This window comes from Sorex araneus, chromosome 1 (genome assembly GCF_027595985.1).
Source record: "Sorex araneus isolate mSorAra2 chromosome 1, mSorAra2.pri, whole genome shotgun sequence".
In the NCBI taxonomy this organism is placed as follows: domain Eukaryota; kingdom Metazoa; phylum Chordata; class Mammalia; order Eulipotyphla; family Soricidae; genus Sorex; species Sorex araneus.
In genome coordinates this window covers 222,070,435-222,092,433 of record NC_073302.1, presented here as the reverse complement: position 1 = coordinate 222,092,433, position 21,999 = coordinate 222,070,435, and the positions used below count along the sequence as shown (strand labels likewise).

The window sequence follows — 21,999 nt, the reverse complement described above, 5'->3', positions numbered from 1 at the left end:
CAGTGGAGGACATTCGCCTTTCACGCGGCCAACCCGTGTTCGATTCCTCTGCCCCTCTCGGAGAGTCCGGCAAGCTACCGAGAGTATCTCGCCTGCACGGCAGAGCCTGGCAAGCTACCCGTGGCGTATTGGATATGCCAAAAACAGTAACAATAAATCTCACAATGAGAGACGTTATTGGTACCCGCTCGAACAAATTGATGAGCAACGGGGTGACAGTGACAGTCAAAATTGGGCTGGAGCGAAAGCACAGCGGGAAGGGCATTTGCCTTACACGCAGCCAACCCAAGTTCAATTCCTCTGTCCCTCTCGGACAGCCCAGCAAGCTACCAAGAGTATCTCGCCAGCACGGCAGAGCCTGGCAAGCTACCTGTGGCATGTTCGATATGCCAAAAACAGTAGTAACAAGTCTCACAATGGAGACGTTACTGGTGCCCACTTGAGCAAACTGATGAACAACAGAAGACAGTGCAGTGCAGTGCAGTGCAAAGTTGTGTTTCATAGAGAAAATTTGGAAAGGGGGAGCATGTGGGTCATTAAAAGAGCTATCTGTCCCATACAAGCACATCATAGACTATCAGAATCACAAACAAAAATAACATACATTTCTATTGTCGTCACCTTCAAGTCTGTCTCCTTCAAGTAGCAAAACTGAAGTATAACTTCACTGAGCACATAAAAATCAGAAGCCAACAATCATAAATTTAGCATTCTGCTTTGTAATCAAAAATTCAGTGTATTAACTTACTAAAATTTATCTTGGTATCCAGTGATGATGGATTAGTTCAACTTACTATTAGTCTATTTTAAATTGCCTGAAGAGCTTGGAAATCTTATCTTTAAGCAAATATGCTATAAAACATAACTACTATTTATATAGCTATACAACTCTTGAAAATACACATTTTGATATTATTTGACATTATATAGGCATACTATTATTTGACTAGTGATCCTACTTAAGGAGTAGTTAGTTCAGGTAAAATAAACTGAACACTAGCATTTTACTTAACACTGATAAAGTAGTAAGAGAAAGGCTTCAGTGCTGGCGAGGTAGTGCAACAGGTAAGCATGTGGCCAACCTGGGTTCCGTCCCCAGTACCCCATGTGGTCCACTGAGCCTGCAGGGAGTCCCCTGATCCCTGAGTGCAGAGCCAAGAGTCCATCCTGAACACTGCTAGGTATGACCTCCCCCCCGAAGAGAGACAGAGACAGGGACAGACATGACTGATGTTTCTCCATGTGTCACTCTATATTCAGGGATCAGACGTGAAACACGCATGGTGCTAAACTGCTCGCCTCATTCCCAGCTCCATGGACTTGGATTCTTAAAATGTTACTAAATGTCAATCTTTCTATAAAATCACTTATATAGTCAGTATAAAGCTTCAGAGGTTCAGTTTCCTTGTTTTTGGTGAAGTTTGGGGAGGGTCAGGGAGGGCCAGTGGCCAAAAGCCCCTGTGACCAGAACAATGTCGTCCTCGGGTCAGAGAGATAGCACAGGGTGGGGCGTTTGATTTGCACACAGCCCACCTAGGTTTGATCCCCAGCACCCTCCCCCATGGTCTGTCTGAGCACCGTCAAGAGGGGTCACTGGCTTCAGAGCCTTGCAAGTGTGTAGACAGTCCCCATGTCTGTGTCCCTCATGTGTCAGACACAACCCAGGCCGCTCAGCTGTTTGGGACCAGTGACTGCTGCCTGTGATCCCGGCGAGCAGTTTCTGGCCACACACAGCCAAGTGCACCACAACAATGGGTGTTACCCCAGGCAAGATGTGTGGGTGCCATGGCCAAGATGAACTGCCCCTGACACGCACACATGTGTGCAAACACCACAGCCATGACTGCGTGTCTCAGGAATATGGCCAGCAGGCACCAGCAGTGAAAAGGAGACGGGACGAAACTAGATGAGGGACTGGCAGGGCGGGGACACCTGCTTTGCAAGCTGAGCCATGAGTTCAGTACCCTGGTGCTGCCCATGTGCCAGACAGGGTTTCAGTGACTCAGCTGGGCGGTGCCCCCCCATCCCCCCCAACCCCCTGCCACAGCAGAGCGCCATCTGAAGCTCACAGCTCCACACGCTTGCGCATCACGTCTCCTGGGCCACCCCTGATAAACATCATAGCCAAGGGCATTGTTGCAAGTCTGGTTTTTACAGCAGCGATGAGAGGAAGGGAGGTCATACAATGAATATAATAGACACTAAAGAAATTTTAACATAAGTGTCGTGATCTATTTTGATTTTCTTTGGAAATTGAAAAACATGCCATCCGATCGTGGTCAAATCTTTTCTGAGCTGTAGACACAAGTGTACAATGCTTAACGACTTCAGTTCTGTGACTTTAGGCGCAGCAAAAGAATATACACACAAATCATTAATTCAGATTTCTCTTTCCCGATGGGCATAAGTTTCTTAATTGACTTGATTTTCAAGTAGAAACATTCACATAGGGATGATTCAGAAACTGTTCCCTGTTTTCACCCAGTGGAGAGTAGATCTTTGGAACCTTCACGGATGATCCCAAAATGTCTGGCCATAGTGAATTCTCTCAGGGTCACCACTGAAAACTAGCTGTCAGCTACGAAGGAACTAGGAAGAAAAAGGAACACATAGAATCAACAGGGAGTGTGAAGTAGAGAGTCAGCCCAGCTCTAGTCTCACGCTGTGTTTGGGCTCATTCCGAGAACCTAGAAATGAGCTCGTGGCACGTGCCACACGCCAGCCGCTCTGCCTGGTCGGTCAGGTGAGCCCAGGGGTCATTTCCATGGGTCACCTCTGAAACTCCTCAGCACATTTCCGGCCCGAGTGATAGTACAGTGAATAGGGCACTTGCCTTGCACGTAGCTGACCTGGGCTCTGTCCCCAGCACTCCATGAGCCTGCCAGGAGTGATTCCTGAGTGCAGGGCCAGGAGGAAGCTTGAGGCACACCTGCTGTGGCCCGAAAGAGGAGAGTAAAAAATAGTAAATAAGAAGCCTGTTCAGTATATATGTATTTTTTTTTCACCTTGAACAAATAAAGCCATGAACATGAGGCTTGTATTTTATTGGCTCAGAAAGAAAGGAACCAGTAATTTGTTATAACAACAATTATGAGAGCAATCAGCAGTTCAGTGTTTTTCTTGAAGTATTGGTGGCTGGCGAAGATCATCTCCTCCTGGAGTCATCGCCTCTTCCACGGACATCTGACTCTTCTGTTCTCTGGTTTTATGGCGTTGGTGCTCAGGGGCCCATGTCGTGCCAGGCCTTGAACCTGAGGCCTCACATATGGAAGGCGCTACCACTGAGTCCACCCCAGCCTTTGGCTTTCTCTAAACCCTGCGTACCCTCCAGGTCTGTAGCACTGTCAACTCCGTCCGTCCAGTCTCTAACATCTGCTCCTGGGGCTTAGTCTTTGCTGGACTTCTTGCCTCCCCACACGCACACACCGACTCTCATTCGTTTGTCTTTTGAACTGTCGCTGACCCTTGGTTTCCTTTGCAGTGACAAAGTCCAAGCCCTCTCCTACGCTCCGCACACTCGCCAGCTCATCTCGTGTGGTGGGGATGGTGGCATTGTCGTCTGGAACATGGACGTGGAGCGGCAGGAGGTAGGTCTCACGTCTCACGGCAGGCCGGGCCTTGGCCCACAGGGGGGGAAAGGTCTGTTGTAAATGGCCGCCTTCCCTTCTGCTACTCCCTTAGTACTTTTGTGAGTGAGCCACGAATAAGCTATGTCAAGGGATAAAAGTTTTTCTAGCATAAAAGGTGCTTCCTTCTCCCCACCCCCACCAAATGGCACATGGTATTTATATAATTAAGATCCCAAAGATTTTCAGTATTTTCAGTTATATTCAAGCCAGGAATATAGCTTGTGCTAAAGCACTTCCCTAGCCCGAGTGAAGCCCTGGGTTCAATCTCTGACTGCCAAAAAAAACAAAAATCAGCCGAGACAGACTTGATTTTTTGTTTGTTCATTTGTTTGGGTTTTGACTTGGAAGCGTACCCAGCAGTGTTAAGGGACCGGCTCTTCTTGGCTGTGTGCTCAGGGTGACCTTCTGTGGTTGGGGGCCATGTGTCACGGTGCCAGGGAATCGACCCCAGGCTGATAGGACGCAAGGCCTTAACTCCTGTATTGGATCACTCTGGCCCACTGAGTTGTTGAAACTGGACATATGTTGCACCATTCACAGTAAGTAGAAGGATCTATTTTTAGGTACTTAGCCTTTTGTATAAAGTGCCCTGCAGTATCATGAGCTTTATGTCATTCAGAAGGATGGTGTCCAGTATGAAATACTATTTGTTAACAAGTTTGGTATTAGTAGAAATAGTAGAAATAACTATTTTTGAGTCACATTCAAAATAGTGTTCTACATTATGACTATATTCCTTGTCATGTTTAAGCATATATTTAGTAATTTCATAACATTCTTTTTCTTCTAATTTTCATTTGGACACATGGTTCCCAAAGTTGTTCCTAGTAGAGCTGTTCAGGGACACAGTATCCCAGCACCAACCCCGCCAGTGTCCCCAGGGTCCCTCCCACTCTCCAGCCATGGTTTGAATTTCTTTACTTACATAGGTCAAAATCATAGCATCCTTTATTAAAATGGTTTTCTTTTCACCTTTGAGTATCTTAACAAACTGATATGACTAAGTATCCCCTTTGATAAGTATTTTAAAGTAACCATTTTCTCATTTTCCTAGAATTATGCTAGAGAGACTTTCATCTTTGACAGTATATATTCTTCTCATTTATTTCTTTGCATGAAGCGAGGATTAGACAGAAAAACAACACTTTAAGGAAACAAAGCAATTTCCCAGTTTCTTTCCATGTCTTCAACCCAATCTCATTTCAAGAGAGTAGTTGCTATTACCCACAACGTAATGCCTTTCAAACACCAGTAATTAAATGCTTAAGAAGATTAAAGCTTGATTTGCTCAAGCCATAGATCCACGGGAGTTCTATTAGTAACTGATTAAAATGATCATTACTGGTAGGATGTGGGGAATTGTAGAATATTGTTTTTCAAAAGTGCCACTTGGCCCCATCTGCGTAAAATCAGGGACCTGAGTACAGTGTGTGCCAGCAGGCTCTCGGGGCCTTCTGAGGGCCCAGGGATTGCGTGGCTGCTGCTCTGGCTGAGGGACGGTCACATCTGCTCTGTCCTGGCGTCCCCCCAGGCCTGACTGACCACACCAGGGGAGGGAGGAGTGCTCAGCCCTGTTGGCCCCGGGACAGACAGCTTCCGCTCTCCACCCCCGAAGGCTGGAGGCCCAAAGGAGGAGAAAGACCGGGTTCCCAGAGGAGCAGCCGCTCGTTGGTGGTACTTTTTTGAGCCACCTTGCTTAAGTGTCACCTTTGATAGGCAGCTTGGGGCACTCAGGGTACCTGCTGGCTGTCTTGAATCGTGTTGGGCGACTGACAGCTCTTCAGAGCAGGCTGAGGATGGCACCATCCACTCTTCATACGTGTGCTGTTTCCTGAGTGTAAATGCCGATGCTGTGTCTGGGGGCGACCTTCTGGTTGCGGCAGGCCCCGGCCCACACAGCTCGGTGGGCCTGAGTGTGTCGTGGAGCAGCCCCCCCGAACCAAAGTCTCTCGGGAAGATACGTGGGAGCAAAGTCGGCCAAGGGTGAAGTGACAGAAGTGATCCCGTGGGGGGAGCCTGGGTGCTGGGTGCTCGGGAAGGCGGCACCACGCGGGCCGCTGTGTTCCGCCAAGGGCTGGGGAAGGACAGGGTGCTCAGAGACTGGTGGCCTGGCCGTGCTCTGCCCAAAACAGCCTCAGAGTGAAGGCCAGGTGGGCCGAGGCCAGGGCAGTGTGGGCGGTCCTGCATGCAGGCCGGCTGCTGGCAAGGCACCTCGAGGGACTGCAGCCCCTCCGATAAACATGTTTCTACTGTCAGTAAAATCATTGTTTCAGCATTTTATCATTTTTAGAGAATACTTAATACATATTCCGTGTAGAAAGGTTAGAGTGCCCATAATCTAATAGAAAATGTATTCGTTGGTCAAGATACCATCATCCAGAAATATCACCCTCAGCAACGTGTTGCCAAATGACTCTCCTTGGTGTTTTCCTCTGCGTCCATGTAAAAGTTTTAGGTTTTGGGGGGGGCAGGTTTTGCGGTGGGAGCCCACCTGCTCAGGAATTAGTCCTGGCCTTGCACTCAGGGACGACAGGGCAAACGCTTTACCCTCTGTACTGTCTCTCTGGCCCCAAGAGAGACATAAGATGGTTTTTAACCCATAAAATGGACTCAGATTATACTTGCTGTCTTATTTTTTCTTTTTTTTTTTTTTGGATCCATACCAGTTCCCTCCTCATATACCCACTATGCCACTTTTCATATTTTGTCATACTGGGGTTCCTGGTTTGCAATTCGGGGAAACCCTGGGATGAGGTGTATTTGTCAAGATCCTTGGTCTTGGGGATGTGTGGAAAGAGACTCCTCCATCGGTTAAATGATGGCATCAGTAGCGCTGAGCACAGAGCCCCGAGGCGAGTGCAGAATCACACCCTGCATACTCGAGAGGGGTTGTTTTTGTTTCTGTTTTGGGGGCCCCACCCGCTGGTACCTGGGAACTGTACCTGGCCCTGTGGCCCCTGCTGGTTCTCAAGGGACCAGATATCCTGCTGGGATTGACCAGGGTCAGCCACATGCAGAGCAAGTGCCTTCAGCCCTGTACTATGTTCCAGCACTATCAGGACTTGCTGAAGAAGGGCTGTGGGGGCCGGAGTCCTAAGAGAGCGGGTAGGGCGTTTGCCTCGGACACGGTCAACTGGGTTCAGTCCTTGGCACCCCAAGCACTGCTCAGACTAATTCCTGAGTGCAGAGTCAGGAGTAACCCTGGAGCATGACCGGATGTGACCCAAAAAGCTGGTGAATAAACTAATTTTTTTTATGAAAAAGAATGTATGCTTTAACACAACTTTTTTAAAATGTTTTTATTGAAATACCACTATTATGACATTATGTCCATTTTATGTACATCATCATTGTCATCCCATTGCTCATCGATTTGCTCGAGTGGGCACCAGTAACGTCTCCATTGTGAGACTTATTACTGTTTTGGGCATATTGAATACGCCATGGGGAGCTTGCCAGGCTCTGCCATGGGGGCAGGATACTCTCGGTAGCTTGCCGGGCTCTTTGAGAGGGGCGGAGGAATCGAACCCAGGTCATCGCGTGCAAGGCAAACGCCCTACCCGCTGTGCTATCACTCCAGCCCATTTTTGTACGTATCAGTATTAATACAACTTTAACCCTTTTTGACATACAGTCCTCGTGAGTGGGGCGGGAGAACAGTGAACAAAGCCAGAATACTGTTTGATGCCTGAAGCAAGAAGTATGCCCGTAGCCCTCACGGTCCTGCCATGATGGGCTGTGGGCAGGCTTTGGTCAGAGTCTGTCCTGACAGCACAGGAATCTCTGTACCATATATGCGGTCCCAAGCTGTGTATATCATACATAGTCAGAGCAGTGGCATATTGCCAGAGCACATGAGATAAAAGTCCTAGGCATGAGCATGGCTGACAAGACTCCTGTGGTTTGGTCCCATCTTGTTCCACCTTCCTTCTCTCAATGCATCGACCTGACCTTACCACCCCCAGCCCACACATCTCAACATCCAACGTTCTCAGAGACCAAGTCCAGAATCCCAGCCTGGACTGCCCCATGCTCACAGCCCTCTGTGCTTCTCCTCCCTTGGAACTGATGCTCATTTCAGGGATTATTCATTTGGTGTCTGTTCTCTCCCAACAGTGCGTAACACCCCACGTTGGTAGGTCCCTGCACCCCCAGAGCCTGCCTTAGAGGCGTCCATAAGTGTTTGTGGGTGATTGAGAGATCACAGGTCTGCATCTCATAAACGCTTCAGATCCTGCAGGTCTCCTGTGTCCGTGGCTCGGGGTCCTCACCACTCACTGTGCCCTTTTGTGTCTTTCATTTCGTAAGACTCCCGAGTGGCTGGACAGTGATTCCTGTCAAAAGTGTGACCAGCCTTTTTTCTGGAACTTCAAGCAAATGTGGGACAGTAAGAAAATTGGCCTGAGACAGGTGGGTGATCGGATGCCTTATCAGAACGTGATAGCAGAGAAACAGCTTCCTGGTATCTCACAAGGAAAGGCCCTGTGGGCGGGGGCTGTGGGATGAGTCTTTATCATTTATCAGTTGCTCGAGACTGCACACTAACTTATTTGCTTTACCTACTGTAGCTTCTTCCTGCTATGTCCAGTTTCCTTAGTGACCTGTTCAGGGATATAGTTTTAGAATTCTAGGGGCTTCTACTAAAATGCACCTTAAGTGCACCCTGAGGTCAGGCTCAGCTCCCAGTGCTACCGAATCATAAATCAGAGAATGCCTCAGTTCCTTCTTCGCTTTTACTCTCCCGCCCCCCCCCCTTGGCATTAGTTGTTTAGCCAGTGTTCCTCCACCTCGCCTGACTGTCACCAGCTTCCAGTCCTGCTTCCTACTGGTGGGCCCCTACTCTTGTGCCAGGGTCCCCTGTGAATGTGATTTTTCACCTCGGTGCCCATTGGAATATCCCGGGCCCCCCCACTGAGAAATGCTGTTTTTCCATACAGCCCTTTCACCTTTCAGTCAGATTCCATGGTTGGGTTTGGTGATGACCCATTGGCCACCAAGCTTGAGCGTGGCCAGAGTGGATACGACAGATTGACTCAGGCTTGGTCCACTGTGTTCAGCGCAGTCTGCTGGGAGATGACACTTCCTGGTCCTAAAGTGACCTGAGTGCAGGCTGCTTCCGTGGCCGTTCATCCTGAGTAACTGAAACAGAGCGATGGGGGCCATGAGGAAGGGCCGGGGCCGAGGCGGATCTCAGCAGCCCTTGTCCTGAACGGAGCCCCAAAGCACAAGCCCTTCCGCATGCAGCCCCCCACCCCCCCCCCCCCGCCCACAGCGCCATCTCTCTCTCTCCGCAGCACCACTGCCGCAAGTGCGGGAAGGCCGTGTGCGGCAAGTGCAGCTCCAAGCGCTCCTCCATCCCTCGGATGGGCTTCGAGTTTGAAGTGCGGGTGTGTGACAGCTGCCACGAGGCCATCACAGATGAAGAGTAAGTCCCAGGGGAGACGTGCTCTGTGCCCGACACCCCGCCCCCCACCTGCCACCCCTGACCAGTGCCTCCTCTGGTTTCTCCCGTGGGGTCAAGGAGAGAGTGCACGTGACGAAGATGTGTCTGTTCTTCTCCAGTCCGGGGGCTGTGCCCGACCGTGCGTGACTGAGTCCGTACCTTTGTAGGCGCGGCACGGGCCACAGAGCCGGGTAGTCAGGCACTCTCGGGCGAGGAACTCTCGAGACGTTCTGGCTGGATTCCTTATTCTGGGGGATCAGAGCACAGACATTGAGAGCATAACAACTCTGCAGTAGAACCAGAGTCATCCTCAGCCTTGGATAGTGGTTGCTTCTGTTAAACCACAGAGCACTGCTCGACAGAGCTCATGGCGAGGGAGTGGAGAAAGGCAGGGGCGGCGGCCAGCACTGTCCCCACACTGCTGCTGCCTCTGCGTCTCGCTGTTTGGTTCCCAGCAGTGCGGGGCTGAGCCTCACACGCACAGTGCTCCGTGAGCCACCGTCCGGCTGCCTGTTCCCGGTGAAAGCATCTGCCACCGGCAGTTCAGTGGCCTCACTGAGAACTGCAGACTTCCAATAATGCAAAACAAATAACTCTGTTTATTGACAGATTTTTCCACTTCTGAAAAGCACTAGGCCACCACAGAACGCTGAGGCTGCAGTTACGCGCCCTGAGAGGAGGAGAAAGGCGGGCTGCCCTTCCTGACAGGCCCGGGGCGGCTCAGCGAACACGGCCCTCTGCTCCTTAAGGAAGTGGCAGCGCCTCCCAGCTCTTCCTCGGCTCAGGCCTCGTCTGTACAGGCTGGAGGCTGACCTGCGCTGCAGTTTTTGATAAATGTTTCTCAAACTGTCAGGGGCCAGGTCATGGTCAGGTGGTAGAGTGTGTGCCAGGCGTGTGCAACACCCCGGGCTTGGTGCCTAGAAATTCTCTCCTCACTGGAAACTGGAAGTAGTGCTCAGGAGAATTTTGAACTGTGCACCATTTTGCTAAAAATTAGACGCTAATATGATCCTAAGATGTCATCACTCACATTCAGTGCCTTTCCCTCCCCCCACCACTTTTAAAAATTGAATTCTTGTGAGATGCAGTTACAAAGTTTTCATGATTGAGTTTCAGTCATAACATTTTCCAACACCCATCCCAACATCAGTGTGAATTTCCCACCACCGTGTCCACGGCTTCCCTCCACCCCCTCACCAGCCTGTCCCTATGACAGGCCCTTTTCTCTTCCCTCCTCCCTCCCCCTGCCCTCCCCTTCTCCTCTTCCCTCATCTTCCCCTCTCCCCTCTCCTCTCTCTCCTCTCTCTCTGCCTCCCTCCCTTTTAGACACTGTGGTCTGCAGTACTGTTACCAAAAGGGTACCGTGCACATTGCTTTACCTCCTTTCAGCACTCAGTTCTTGTTCAGAGTGATGGCTTCCAACTGTCCTTGTTATAGTGGTCCCTTCTCTGTCCTAACTGCACTCCTCTACTGTGGCAGGCTTCCAACCACGGACCACTCCTCCTGGACCTCATGCCTACCGTCTTTAGCTACTATTATATATACATACATATGTGTGTGTATAATATATATTCTGCAAGTGAGGGCTATAATTCTATGTCCCCCTCCCTCTGCCCATTTCCCACGGCATGATACTCCCATTGTCCACCCATGTATCAGCAAATTTTGTGACTTCATTTTTCCTAGCTGCTGTGCAGTGTCCACGTGCATGTATTTCGTTCTTTACTCTTGAAATGTCCTTGTTCCCACAGACGTGCCCCTACCGCCACGTTCCACGACAGCAAGCATAACATCGTGCACGTGCACTTTGATGCCACGAGGGGGTGGTTGCTGACTTCCGGGACTGACAAGGTCATCAAGGTAGGATGGCCCTTCCCAGACTCCCCCAGACACAGGCTTTTTATTAGTAGGACAAATTGTTTTGACTTGTTTACGTGAGAAATGGACACCAGGTAGGCTGAGTCACACCCACCTCTTCACAGAGTTGTAGTTTCTTTTCCTGGAACTTGAAAGAGTGTGTTGATGGCAACTTGAAAGATTGGCCCTGGCAACTGTCAGGCACACACTCCAGTATTAGTAACTCTCTTCTGTTTGCTATGCGTGACCACCTTCACCCATTTTGCTCATCCTCCATCCAGCACCCACCCTTCCTATCACCGCCCACAGACACTGGTCTGTGATCTGTGGGTTTGAGGGTGGTTGGCTTTTTTTGGTGGTGGTGGTGGTGGTAGTTTGTCTTTGGATTCCACGTAAGCAAGATTCGACAGTATTGGTCTTGTCTTTGACTTATTTCTGGGAACATCATGCCTTCAGAAACCATCCACGCAGTTGTAAATGGCTGGATTTCCTTTCTGATGGCAGGACAGCACTTGATCGTACCACATTCCACAGTTTCTTTACCCAGAAGTGGATTCTTGGGGTCCTTCCGTGTCTTGGCTATTGTTCATTATGCTTCGGTGCACATGGCCCTGTAGGTATCTTTTGTGTGAGTTGGGGGTGGGGGGGCATACCAGGCAGTGCTCAGGGGCAGCTCCATACTTGGTGCTCACTCCTGGCGATTCTCAGGTCCCATGCAGTGCTGGGGACCAAACCCAGCAGACAGCTTGTGCCCGCCCGCTGAGCTCTCCCCGGCCTGCAGGTATCTTTTTAAGTTCGTGTTTCCACTTCCTTCAGATAAACACCCACACGTAGAATTGCTGGGTACTATGGTGGTTCTACTTTTAACTTTCTGAAGCACTGGTGATGGTACCAGTGAATATTCTCACCGACAGCACGCAGGGCTCCTGTACCTCCCCACCCAAGCAGAGGCCTGCTGTCCTGACAGCCAGTAGCCACCAGCTCACGTGCATTGTGGCTCTTGGCTTGCAGCTCCCTGCTGACTGCCAGTGTCAGGCACCTCTCCTGTGCCTGTTGCTGATTCGTGTGTCTTCTTTGGAAAATGTCTATGCAGCCCTCTCTCTCTTTGGGGGGCTAGAGGGTGGGGTGAGGGAGAGTGCTCTGAGCCGCCAGGACTGGTCCCATTAGTGCAGGTGTTGAGGGAGAAGGTCAAGCTCAGGGCCTGGCACTTTATGAGCAAGTGCTCCACCTCATCCCAGCCTCTGCCCTTCTTTGCTTCGTTCTATTTCGGGGCATCTTACTTTGCTTTGTTTGATGGTGAAGGGATCTCCTGGGCAAGTGCCTTATGGGCCAGTCCTGGCGGTACTGGGCCTGCCTGACTGCACAGTGCAGGGCCTGGCGGCCACCAAGGGTGACTACCATACTAAGGGTCAAACTAGCCCTAATACATGCACGGCATGAGCCCCTCACCCCCAAAACATCTCCCCAGCCCTTCTTCCTGGGGGTCCCGGAGGTGCAGGGATCCAACCCATGGTTCCTGCCTGTTGGTCCCCAACCCTATCCAGTCTTTAAATTGGGGAGAAGGGTTGTTTGTGTTTTGTTTTTTGCTATTACTGTAGTATTTTTCTCTTTTTCACTTTGCTAGTACTACACATACAATCACTCTACATACTATTGACCTGTATGAGTTCTTTATGACTTTTGGGTATTGATCCTTTTCAGACAGGGTTTGCAAATATGTTTTCCTGTACTGTAGGTTGCTTTTCATTTTGTTGGGGGTTTCTTTATTGTGCAGCTTCTGAGTGTGATGTCGAATGCCAGCTGACTTCAGAAGCTTTTCCACCTTGGCCATGTGGAGACGCAGGAGCGGGCGTCTGTTCCTGGTTAGCCCGGGCACAGAGCCATTTGGAGCGCCTGTTCCTCCAAAGCTCCATGCCAGGCACTAGCTGTACACAACCACGTAGGCCGTGGCTGCTTTCTACAGGAAATGGCTAGTCTAGTGGGAACAATAAACTGTTCCTTAAAAATTAGGTTCACATTTTGTGCCAGAGAGATAAACCAGGAGGGAAAGTACTTGCTTTGTACATGGCCAAACCTGGTTCTATTGCTGGCACCACATTTGGTCCAGTGAGCATCTACAGATATGTCTCTGAGCCTCCCACCATTGCCCAGAAATTTAAAATTTAATCCCGATTAATGTGGGGAGTTTTGATGATGGTGGCGGGTAGGGGAGGGGGTGTCACACCCAGAAATGTTCATGGGTTACTCCTGGCTTTGCACCAGGAACCACTCCTGGTGGTGCTTGGGGAATTGTATGGGATGCTGGGAACCGAACCTGGGTCAGTTGTATTCAAGACAAATGCCTGACCTGCTGTACTATCACTGCAGCCTCTAGATTAACTTTTGAAAAATCATGGTAGGTCATTGGTGCTGTGGTCAAAGGGTACCACAGACAAACATGACCCTCCAGAGGAGGAGACAGTGCTGCCAGAGAGACATGGAGGCGGTAGGGCTGGAGTATTTATCGAAAGGTAGGGCTTGAATGAGCTGGCAGGTAACAAACACCATCTTTTCCCGGTGAGATCAATTAATCCATTCTTATCCCTGAAGACTACATGGATGCAGTGCCACAGCAGGGACTCACGCCAAGAGGGCCACAGCTGTGCCATTCCTGAAGAAACACCAAACACAGGCCACACAGGGAAAGCGCTTCCCAGGCCTAGTCTGGTCCATCCTTGGAAGCAGAGGGAGGCACTTGAAATAGCCCCTCAGGGCGCCTCCTGGCCTCTGAGCTCATTTAAGGTAGACAAGGAGCCTGGTGCCTTTGTATTTTGGACATGAAATCACTTGTAGGACAATTTGGAAAATAAATAAGCTACAGAAGGATACACCACGCCCTTGGTACCCATCTGGAGCCTGCTGTGTATTAGATCTCCCCCACACACACCTTCCCCACAGAGCAAATCTAAGCTGCGATTATATTTTTTTCTCATTTGCTGGATTATATTTTCTAAGTGCCATTGTCATGTCTTTGAGGTGTCTGTTCAACTTTTTTGGTGGAGAAATGCTACTTCTTATATTTAGCTCACTTGTTCTCGTGCTATGTGGTAGCGTGCTAAATCAAAAAGTTCTCTTGTTCAGTTCTAGGGACAGTGTATCCTCCATGTAATTTAATTTTCATTCATCATATTCTTCTCTTTGACAGTTGTGGGATATGACCCCAGTAGTGTCTTGATGAATCAGAAAGATAGCATCTCCTCAAGAAACGGTCGGTTCATCCAAGTCATTACCGGAGCCGTGAAAGACGCCTGAGAAGTGAGAGAAGAACCTGCCTTAGTTAGCATTACCTGTGCACACGTGAGCGCGTGGGCGACCCTCCCGAGGGAACTCTTTCAACCTGTTCATACAATATCAAAGAAGATATTTTTTTAACAAATGGTTTATACTGTCTGGCTGTGCTTCGTTGTCTTGAGTATACTGAAAACCCCGTGTGGGATGTTTAATTTTTCTATTTTTCAGCACTTCGTTTTGGCTGTGGCCCTGTGTGGTGGAGGAACGAGGCAGAGTCTGTCCAGGGGGCTGGGGTCATTATAAAAATGTTCCCGTGTGTTCTTTACTTCGGCAGGAATCACATCAGCGTCTTTCTCTCCAGCTCCCTCCCTCCCCTCTGCCGTTCTTCCGAGTGTCTCTATTCCCCCCTCTTACAGTGTTTCTGCTTTCATACGAGCCCTCAACTTAGAGGTGTAGAAAACCATTTTTGTGGATTTACCAACCGACTTCTGGAATCATGCCAGGAATGATTTGCTTGTAATGTCTCGCTCCTTCGTGTTCCCTCCGCGCAGAGATGACCTGTGTGTCCGCTTTCTGTCTTTCCTGCCCTGTGGTCAGAACTCAGCACCTCAGCCCTCGGTGCCTGGACCCTTTTAGTTCAGTTGGGCCTTCAAAGTCTTTTCTGTTTCAGTTTTACTGACTCGGCTCTTTCTCACTCATGATACTAAAAAGAAAATGAGAAGCAAAAGTCTGTCCTTCACCACAGGTTGCTAAGACATGTTTTTCCATGTGGCGTCACCTCTGACCTTGAATGTGTTAGTGACAGCAAGATTGTATGCTGCTCTCCTCGCCTTCTGTATGTGGTCCCCCTTAAGAGCTAGATATTAAAGATTTTTATCTTCCTGTATTTTTATCGGAACACTTTGCACATTTTCATACTTAAAAACAATGTGATTTCAGGCAAAAGGTACTGACTCCTATAGTTTATGCTATGTTCGTGTTGGAAATATTTTGTTGATTTTCTTAAGTGAACCTGAAGAACTCTCAATGTGAAGGGAATCCAGACACACCTGATAAAGTGAAATATTGTCATGTATAGTGACATGACAATCATACCAGCTTGGGATATGGAAATCTTTGGTTTGGGATTCGGCTTGTTTTCCTGGTGTTGCTGGGGTTCGAGTCCTGTCTCCCGCAGGCAAGCATCCCCTCTGCAGCCGAGCAGCATCCCTGGCCCCAGGCGATCTGTAAAAATAACCTTCTTTTCAGGCCAGAGAGAGAGAGGGCCCGGCCAGCTGGAGTACATGCTTTAATCCCCTAAGCATCCTAGTACTGGGAGTGACCCCCCAGTACTAGGGATAGCCCCTGAGCACTGCCAGGTGTACCAAAAACAAAAACCATTTTTTTCAAGTTCTTATGTTCACCTGTAGCTTGAATGAAAATGAGGGGTACGCATGCACTGATAAACCACCCCATCCTCCACATGTCACGGGTGCTGTCTCTTTGGGCCTCACCTGTCAGGCGCAGTAGTGGCATCCCGGGTCTCCTGTGGGTCATCAAATTACATCAAGACTGGAAAATAACAAGCCAACTACTTGCCCTTCCCCATACAAACCCTACCTCTGCATGTACACTTCGATTTGACAGTTTGGGGTAGTAGTATTAAAAAATCCTAATTTTTCTTGGAAAGAGTACCCCTCCCTGTGCCCCTCCCCCCAACGCCCCCACACACCGTGATCATTCCTTTCTCTCTAAGCTAGAGCATCTCACCAGCCAGACTTGGAGACACTCCTACCCATACCTAGTGTGCATCCTGGGCATGGAGCTTGCTAGAATGATCCTGCTGCTGTAGCATTAGGAGACAGAGCCAGTGGGTGTGGCCCTGCAGCCACAGCACAGGACAGCTGCCACCCGTGACAGCAGGCCACATCCAGAGGCCCGCAGGACGTACACTGAGGTTTCCTGCCCAGCACACACGGGAGGAGATGCCCGTCATGCCACTGTCCCCTTCCCCGCCAGCTTCGCTTCCATCAGCGAGAGCTGCCATAGAACTAATCTGAATCTTTTCTGAACAATGGCTCCGTAAGAGAGCTCCAAAAAGGGACCTCAATTGAAAAGACTCAACCCGCTATTTTGTAGGATTACTAGAACCTGCAGCCACTTTCTGAGTTGTATATAGTAGAGAACTGTGTGTGGAAATGAGGAATAAGTAATGAATCGCTCTTTTCCCTTTCCTGAGCTTTGGGGCTTGGCCTGTAGACAGACCAACACGCCTGTCCCCAGCCACAGAGCCACTCAGAGGTCAGAACCACTGACCCCTCCCTGTGACGAAGGCCATGGTGGAAACCACAGATCCATCAGGTCACCCCTGTTGCTGCCCCCTTGCTTCTCACTGGGTGGGCGCTTGGCTCTCATGAGAAGTGCCTAGCAAGCCACCCGTGTGTCTGACGCTGTGGATTCTTGCCTTCCTACCAAGTGTCTCCATGTTCGTGACACTCGCTGGGTGTCTGCCGAGCACTGTATGAAATGGAGCCTTCATTCATTAGGCGTGAGCGCTGGCCCCAGCACTCAGCTTTTTTCCTTTCTAGATTTTGCTACCAGAGTTGTTTTACCCTTACTGGATTTGCACTTATGTTTTTGCTCTGTTGTTTCCCTGTCCCGACACTTTGGCGAGAGTGCCGTGCAAGCCTGTGTAGGGAAATGGGACACGGCACCTTTTGTGCAAAGAGCTGCTTTTCTGTCATGAAACCAAGCACAGGACCTTGGTTTCTCCAAAGAACTGGTGCGACTGGAACCTTTAGCTGCCAGGGTATATCTGCACTCATAACTGTGGCTTGTAGGTGACCTAAAATCGTGTGTCTTTTGATATCCTGTCACTCCCCTGATGTATTTATCATCTGATTGAATGAATTATGTGAAGGATCATAAAAATCTCAGAACTGGAAGGGAGTGTTCCAAGCACAAAACGCTTTAGCCTTCGCAGTTGTGTAGAGTTAGCTGAGGTGTAAAAAAGAGGCTCTGAAAGTGGAATTTTCAAGGAACAGTTGTTTTTCACCATTAACCAGTAATGGCCGGGAAATGGGAGGAATGCCCCCAGCACCTTGAGACAGGGTGCCCTGCAGGATGCCGCTTTGTCCCTTTGTCATCAGCCCAGCTGACTCCACTAGACCCTGAGAGGTGAGTGGCTGGTCCCTGTGAGGGAGAGACCTCCTCAGCAGAGACCCCAGACCCACAGACCACCCTTGTGGCAAAATTGAAGGGAGTCCCGCGTGCCATGAAACACACTTTGCCTTATTAAAGTCTAGCCTTGAGCCAGGGGTTGGGGGCGGGGGACCCTCTGCGCCTCCAGCCCTGCTCTCGTGGGACATCCCTTCCATATGTGGAGATGCCTTGTCAAAGGCAGGACTTGGTTTTGCTTGGCACGAGTCCGTCTGCAAAGCCTAAAGATTGACTTGGAGGTTTTCATGTCTTTGGTTGGCCTTGTTCACCGTAGATGTATGTGACTTTGTTCACGACAGTTCTATTCTAGAGGAAAGAGAGGCATCTTGGGAAAATGTTCTTATCCTTCTCTTCTTTGAAATCATGTTCTGCTTTAATTTTTCCTGACGGGAAGGCAGGCGCCTCGCAACCTGACTGGAAAACAGAAAAGCATAGGAATGCTGGGCTGCCTGCACTCGCCGTTTCCCTCCGTCATGCTCACCGTGTGCCAAACTCCCGGGCAGAGGCCACAGACAGGCAGGTGATTGTTTCAGTACCGGGGATAAGTCCAGTGGTGGAGTGTCTGGGACCCTGGCCAGCAGGGGGCCACCAGCCCAGCGCTTGAGAAAGGACTTCCCACCTGAGTGTTGGAAGATGAGTTGGAGTTAGTGATGTGAGCAGAAAGAGAGAGAAAAACAAATGGTCCACAGGACTGGAGAGACAGCACTTGGGTTAAGGCACCCGCCTAGCATGTGGCTGACTCCTGTTCCATCCCTGGCACCACATTGGTCCCCTGAGTACCGCCAGGAGTGATCCCTGAGCCCGGAGCAGGAGTAAGCCCTTAGTTACCAACATGTGTGCCTGCCTCCCCCTCCCAGTAAGACCCAGGGTCATGATTAGGGGCCCAGCGGCCGGGTGTTGCCTTGGCTTGGGCCCCCAACTGCAGGTCCTGGAACCTGATCCCCAGAACCTGGCACCTGGGTGCCATGGCCGCAGCGGAGGCCATACACACCACACATGGGCATTGGCTCAGAAGCTCATCCAAGTTTTCCTGCCATTGAGGCTATCAGATGCTCTAGAATTGTTCCTTAAGGAGATGCAGGGTCGCCCCATTCTGCGCTCGGCACAGCCCTACATGTGGTAGGCTCCTGCAGACCCTTGCTCGTGCAGCCGTAGCAGTGCTGCTGCCCAGATTCCCTGGCCCACAGGCAGGCTGGGCTCAGCTGCCCCCTTTGTAGGAAGGAATGCAGGGGAGAGTGTTGCGAACAGCTGTGGACTTGCATCAGCACCAGGCCTCCCTGCGCACAGCAGGCGGTGCAGCCCTCTGTGTCCTTCTTGACCTCACACTGGTCTTGCCAGTGACGGGTCATTTCAGTACAGCACAGCAGATGTACTCAGCCCTTGTGACAGGGGCATACACCAAATGGGAAGGAGCGAAAGGTTTTCTCTGTGCAGGGACACTAGAAAGGGCCCGGCACCTCCTGGGAGTCCCAGCCCATCCAGAATACACCACAGATCTTGGTTGGTTCCTGTCTGCCCTTACACCCATTTGCCTTTTCTTTGAATGCCCAAGCGGCATCATTCTCATCACTTAATTCAGGAACATCCATGTTCATCGGTGAGCATTCGTGCAGCTTTACAGCCAAGAACTCGGCCACTCCTCAGGGTTTGCTCCTAATTTTGCCTTTAAACATTATCCCTTTCACCAAGTAGCCTAGAAATCTGTCAGAAATTGGGCTGGGATTCTTCCTCTGTGCTTCCTGTGTTCTGTGTTCCTCACACCTTGTCAGAGACAAGGAAAGGAAGTTCATGAGCCAAGGTTGACTTTGAGGATCCTTCTTCAGTCCTGTGATCCTGTGATCACTCACACACACACACACACACACACACACGCACACACACACGCACGCATGCACGCACGCACCTGCCTGAACTCTGCTCTCACTCACATATCTACAGTGTCTTGGTCTCCGTCCCGGGACGTGAGTTGCTCTCTTCCTTTCCTGCTAGCACCTCGCAGGTTTGCAAAGGATAGCAAAGGAGGAAGTTTGTGTTATGGTACCACCTCCTTAAAACAAATACCTCAGAGTGTTCGCCTTTGTGAGTCAAAAAGTAGGTCTGACTTTCTTGGGTGAGAAGGTGGCAAGGAATTTCAGCTGGGTTTAAAAGTCAGATTTAGAATCAGACCTTGATGTTTCTGTGTGATTCTTTTATTTTCTGTCTTGGTTCTCAGGGACTCGTGAGAAGGTGGCTGTAATCAAAAAGGGAAAAAGGTGTCTGTTTCTCTAAGTATTTCATGTATCTACACTTTGCCCCCATTTTGGTGAATGGCAGCCTTATGTCAGTAATGTACATGCCAGTGTGAACTATGGACCAAACTCCTCATGTCATCAAGACCTCTGTGCTCACGTGTGTTGTTTGGTACTTCCTTTGCTTTGTGAGTGACTTCCTTCTAGCCTGCTGTCATTTTGCAAAAGAGAGCCCTCGTCTGAGAAGAACAAAAACTGCTCTGAGCCGGACAGCAGCAAGGACAGTGCTGGCCCTTGGTGTCCACCCCCACGCCACTCCTAACCACGGACCAGCCGCCACCACCCTCCACGCTGCCCTCCGAGCCCGCCGAGGCAGCCTGTTGCTCTCGGCTCCGTTTTCATTCTTCTTTTGAAATGAGACTCTCCGAGGGCTGAGAACGGCACGAGCCTCAAGCTGGAGCAGATTTCTCTGATGTGACCCTCTGCAGTGGGCATGCCTGGCCCTCCTGTCCTCGCCTCTCCAACCCGTCCTGCCACTGACTTCCTGAATGTGACTGGGGGGAGGAACTGTCCTCCAGGGTCAAATGTCTGTTCCGGCTCTGTGGCCAGCTGCTGCTGATGCCGCGGGTGTGCAGGAACCCTCCCTCCCACTGTGCTCATGAACTGACATGTCCTTGTAACTGTTCCCAGTGTCCAGAACAATCCATGCAGCGTTGCCTCCGTGGCTTAAAATAAATCTCTGGAAACCGCCTGGCTGCTATGGCCCATCCTTGGTGCTGTGCCGTAATGTGCGACCACAGGACACAACAGCCCAGCCCTGGGGTCAGGGGTGGGAGGGTCTGGCCGCAGAGAGCACTGTTATGGCATTGCTCATCGATTTGCTGGAGCGGGCACCAGTAATGTCTCCATTGTGAGACTTGTTGTTACTGTTTTTTGGCATATCGAATACGCCACGGGGAGCTTGCCAGGCTCTGCCTTGTGGGTGGGATACTCTCGGTAGCTCTCCAAGAGGGGCAGAGAAATCGAACCCAGGTCGGCCACGTACAAGGCAAATGCCCTACTTGCTATGCTGTCACTCCAGCCCCATTTTCTTTTCTTTATGGGTCATACCCAGCGATGATGCACAGGGGTTAATCCTGGCTCTGCACTCAGGAATCACCCCTGGCAGTGCTCAGGGGACCATATGGGATGCTGGGAATCGAACCCAGGTCGGCCCTGTGCAAGGCAAACGCCCTCCCTGCTGTGCTATTGCTCCAGCCCCTACAGTCCCACTCTAAACCCGCTCGTTGGTTTTGTTCCAAGAGGTGGAACAGTCGAGGCCAACTGTGGGTGGGGTGTGATTGAGGCCCCTCCCGGCCTTATGCAGAGACAAGCCATTCCTCCTGGGACCCGGGACCCGGGATAGCCCCACAGCAAGGAGGGCCCTGTCTGCTCCCACTCTTCCTTTTGACAATGACCATCATCTTAGCTGTCCGGATTTTAAGATGATCAGACGTGCAGGCCGGTCAGAGATGTGCACAGAAAGGAAGCCTGGCCCAGCCCCAGCCATTTACTCCGAGACAGCTTCCAGCTCCTCTCTTTTATTTTTTATTTTTTAAATGTTATTGAATCAGCGTGAAATAGTTACAAGCTTTCATGTTTGGGTTACAACCACACAATGATCAAGCACCATCCCTCCACCAGTGCACATTCCCCATCACCAATATCCCAGGTATGCCCCCCTTTCCCACCTTCCCCTGCCTCCATGGCAGACAATATTCCCCATACTCTCTCTCTACTTCTGGGCATTATGGCTTGCAACACAGACACTGAGAGGTCATCATGATCCATTATCTACTTTCGGCACACGTCTCCCAGGGGGATTGCCCCATAGCTGGAAGGCTGCTTCACGGGCGGAGGGGAGAAGGCAGATGGAATAGAGAAGGGATCGCTAAGAAAATGATGGCTGGAGGAACCAGTCGGGATGGGAGATGCTTCCGGCTCCTCTCAGCAAAGGAGGCACCTGCCCAGTGCTGCTGCTCCCGGTTCCCCGAGGCCCGGGCGCTGCCCTGTGCTGGCCTGGCCTATCTAAACCTCTGAGCCATCTCGTCCAGGATTTCCATGAGTCTCTCCTCTTCCGCCGGCGAGGAGGAGGTTCTTGCAAGCGGCAAGTGTTTGGGAACTGGTTTCCGATCTGCCATGGGGAGAGCAAAAGTGTGAGCAGGGCAGCTGCAGGCACTGCCTCAAGCCCTGGTCTCACTCAGCCTCAGCGCGGCCCAGAGGGGCCACACGGGGACCCAGATGCCGTCTGGAAGAGTGGAGGGCGAGAGAGTGGGTAGGAGCAGGCAGGTGAGGAGGTGCCCTGACAGCTTCCAGCAGCCCACCTGGGCTGGCA

General features: G+C 50.6%; 2 protein-coding genes across 14 annotated transcripts in view; one reads left to right on the top strand and one right to left on the bottom strand.

The window, feature by feature from the left end:
- WDFY2 (WD repeat and FYVE domain containing 2) overlaps positions 1-20,374 on the top strand; it is a 194,738-nt gene extending 174,364 nt beyond the window's left edge. For both annotated transcript variants that reach the window (XM_055124053.1, XM_004604482.2), the window contains 5 exons: positions 3,482-3,587; positions 7,938-8,039; positions 8,924-9,054; positions 10,824-10,932; positions 14,114-20,374. In XM_055124053.1, coding sequence (XP_054980028.1) covers positions 3,482-3,587; positions 7,938-8,039; positions 8,924-9,054; positions 10,824-10,932; positions 14,114-14,143 — 478 coding nt within the window. In that variant the 3' untranslated portion in view covers positions 14,144-20,374. The remainder of the gene's footprint in view (positions 1-3,481; positions 3,588-7,937; positions 8,040-8,923; positions 9,055-10,823; positions 10,933-14,113) is intronic.
- Positions 20,375-21,202: 828 nt separating this feature from the next.
- Positions 21,203-21,999, bottom strand: part of DHRS12 (dehydrogenase/reductase 12) — a 29,577-nt gene continuing 28,780 nt past the window's right edge. For 4 of the 12 annotated variants that reach the window (XM_055122251.1, XM_055122238.1, XM_055122269.1 and 1 more), the window contains one exon: positions 21,205-21,798. In XM_055122251.1, coding sequence (XP_054978226.1) covers positions 21,693-21,798 — 106 coding nt within the window. In that variant the 3' untranslated portion in view covers positions 21,205-21,692. Of the gene's footprint in view, positions 21,799-21,999 lie in introns of all 12 variants that reach the window. The other 8 variants (XM_055122232.1, XM_055122220.1, XM_055122277.1 and 5 more) reach the window with 5 other exon arrangements.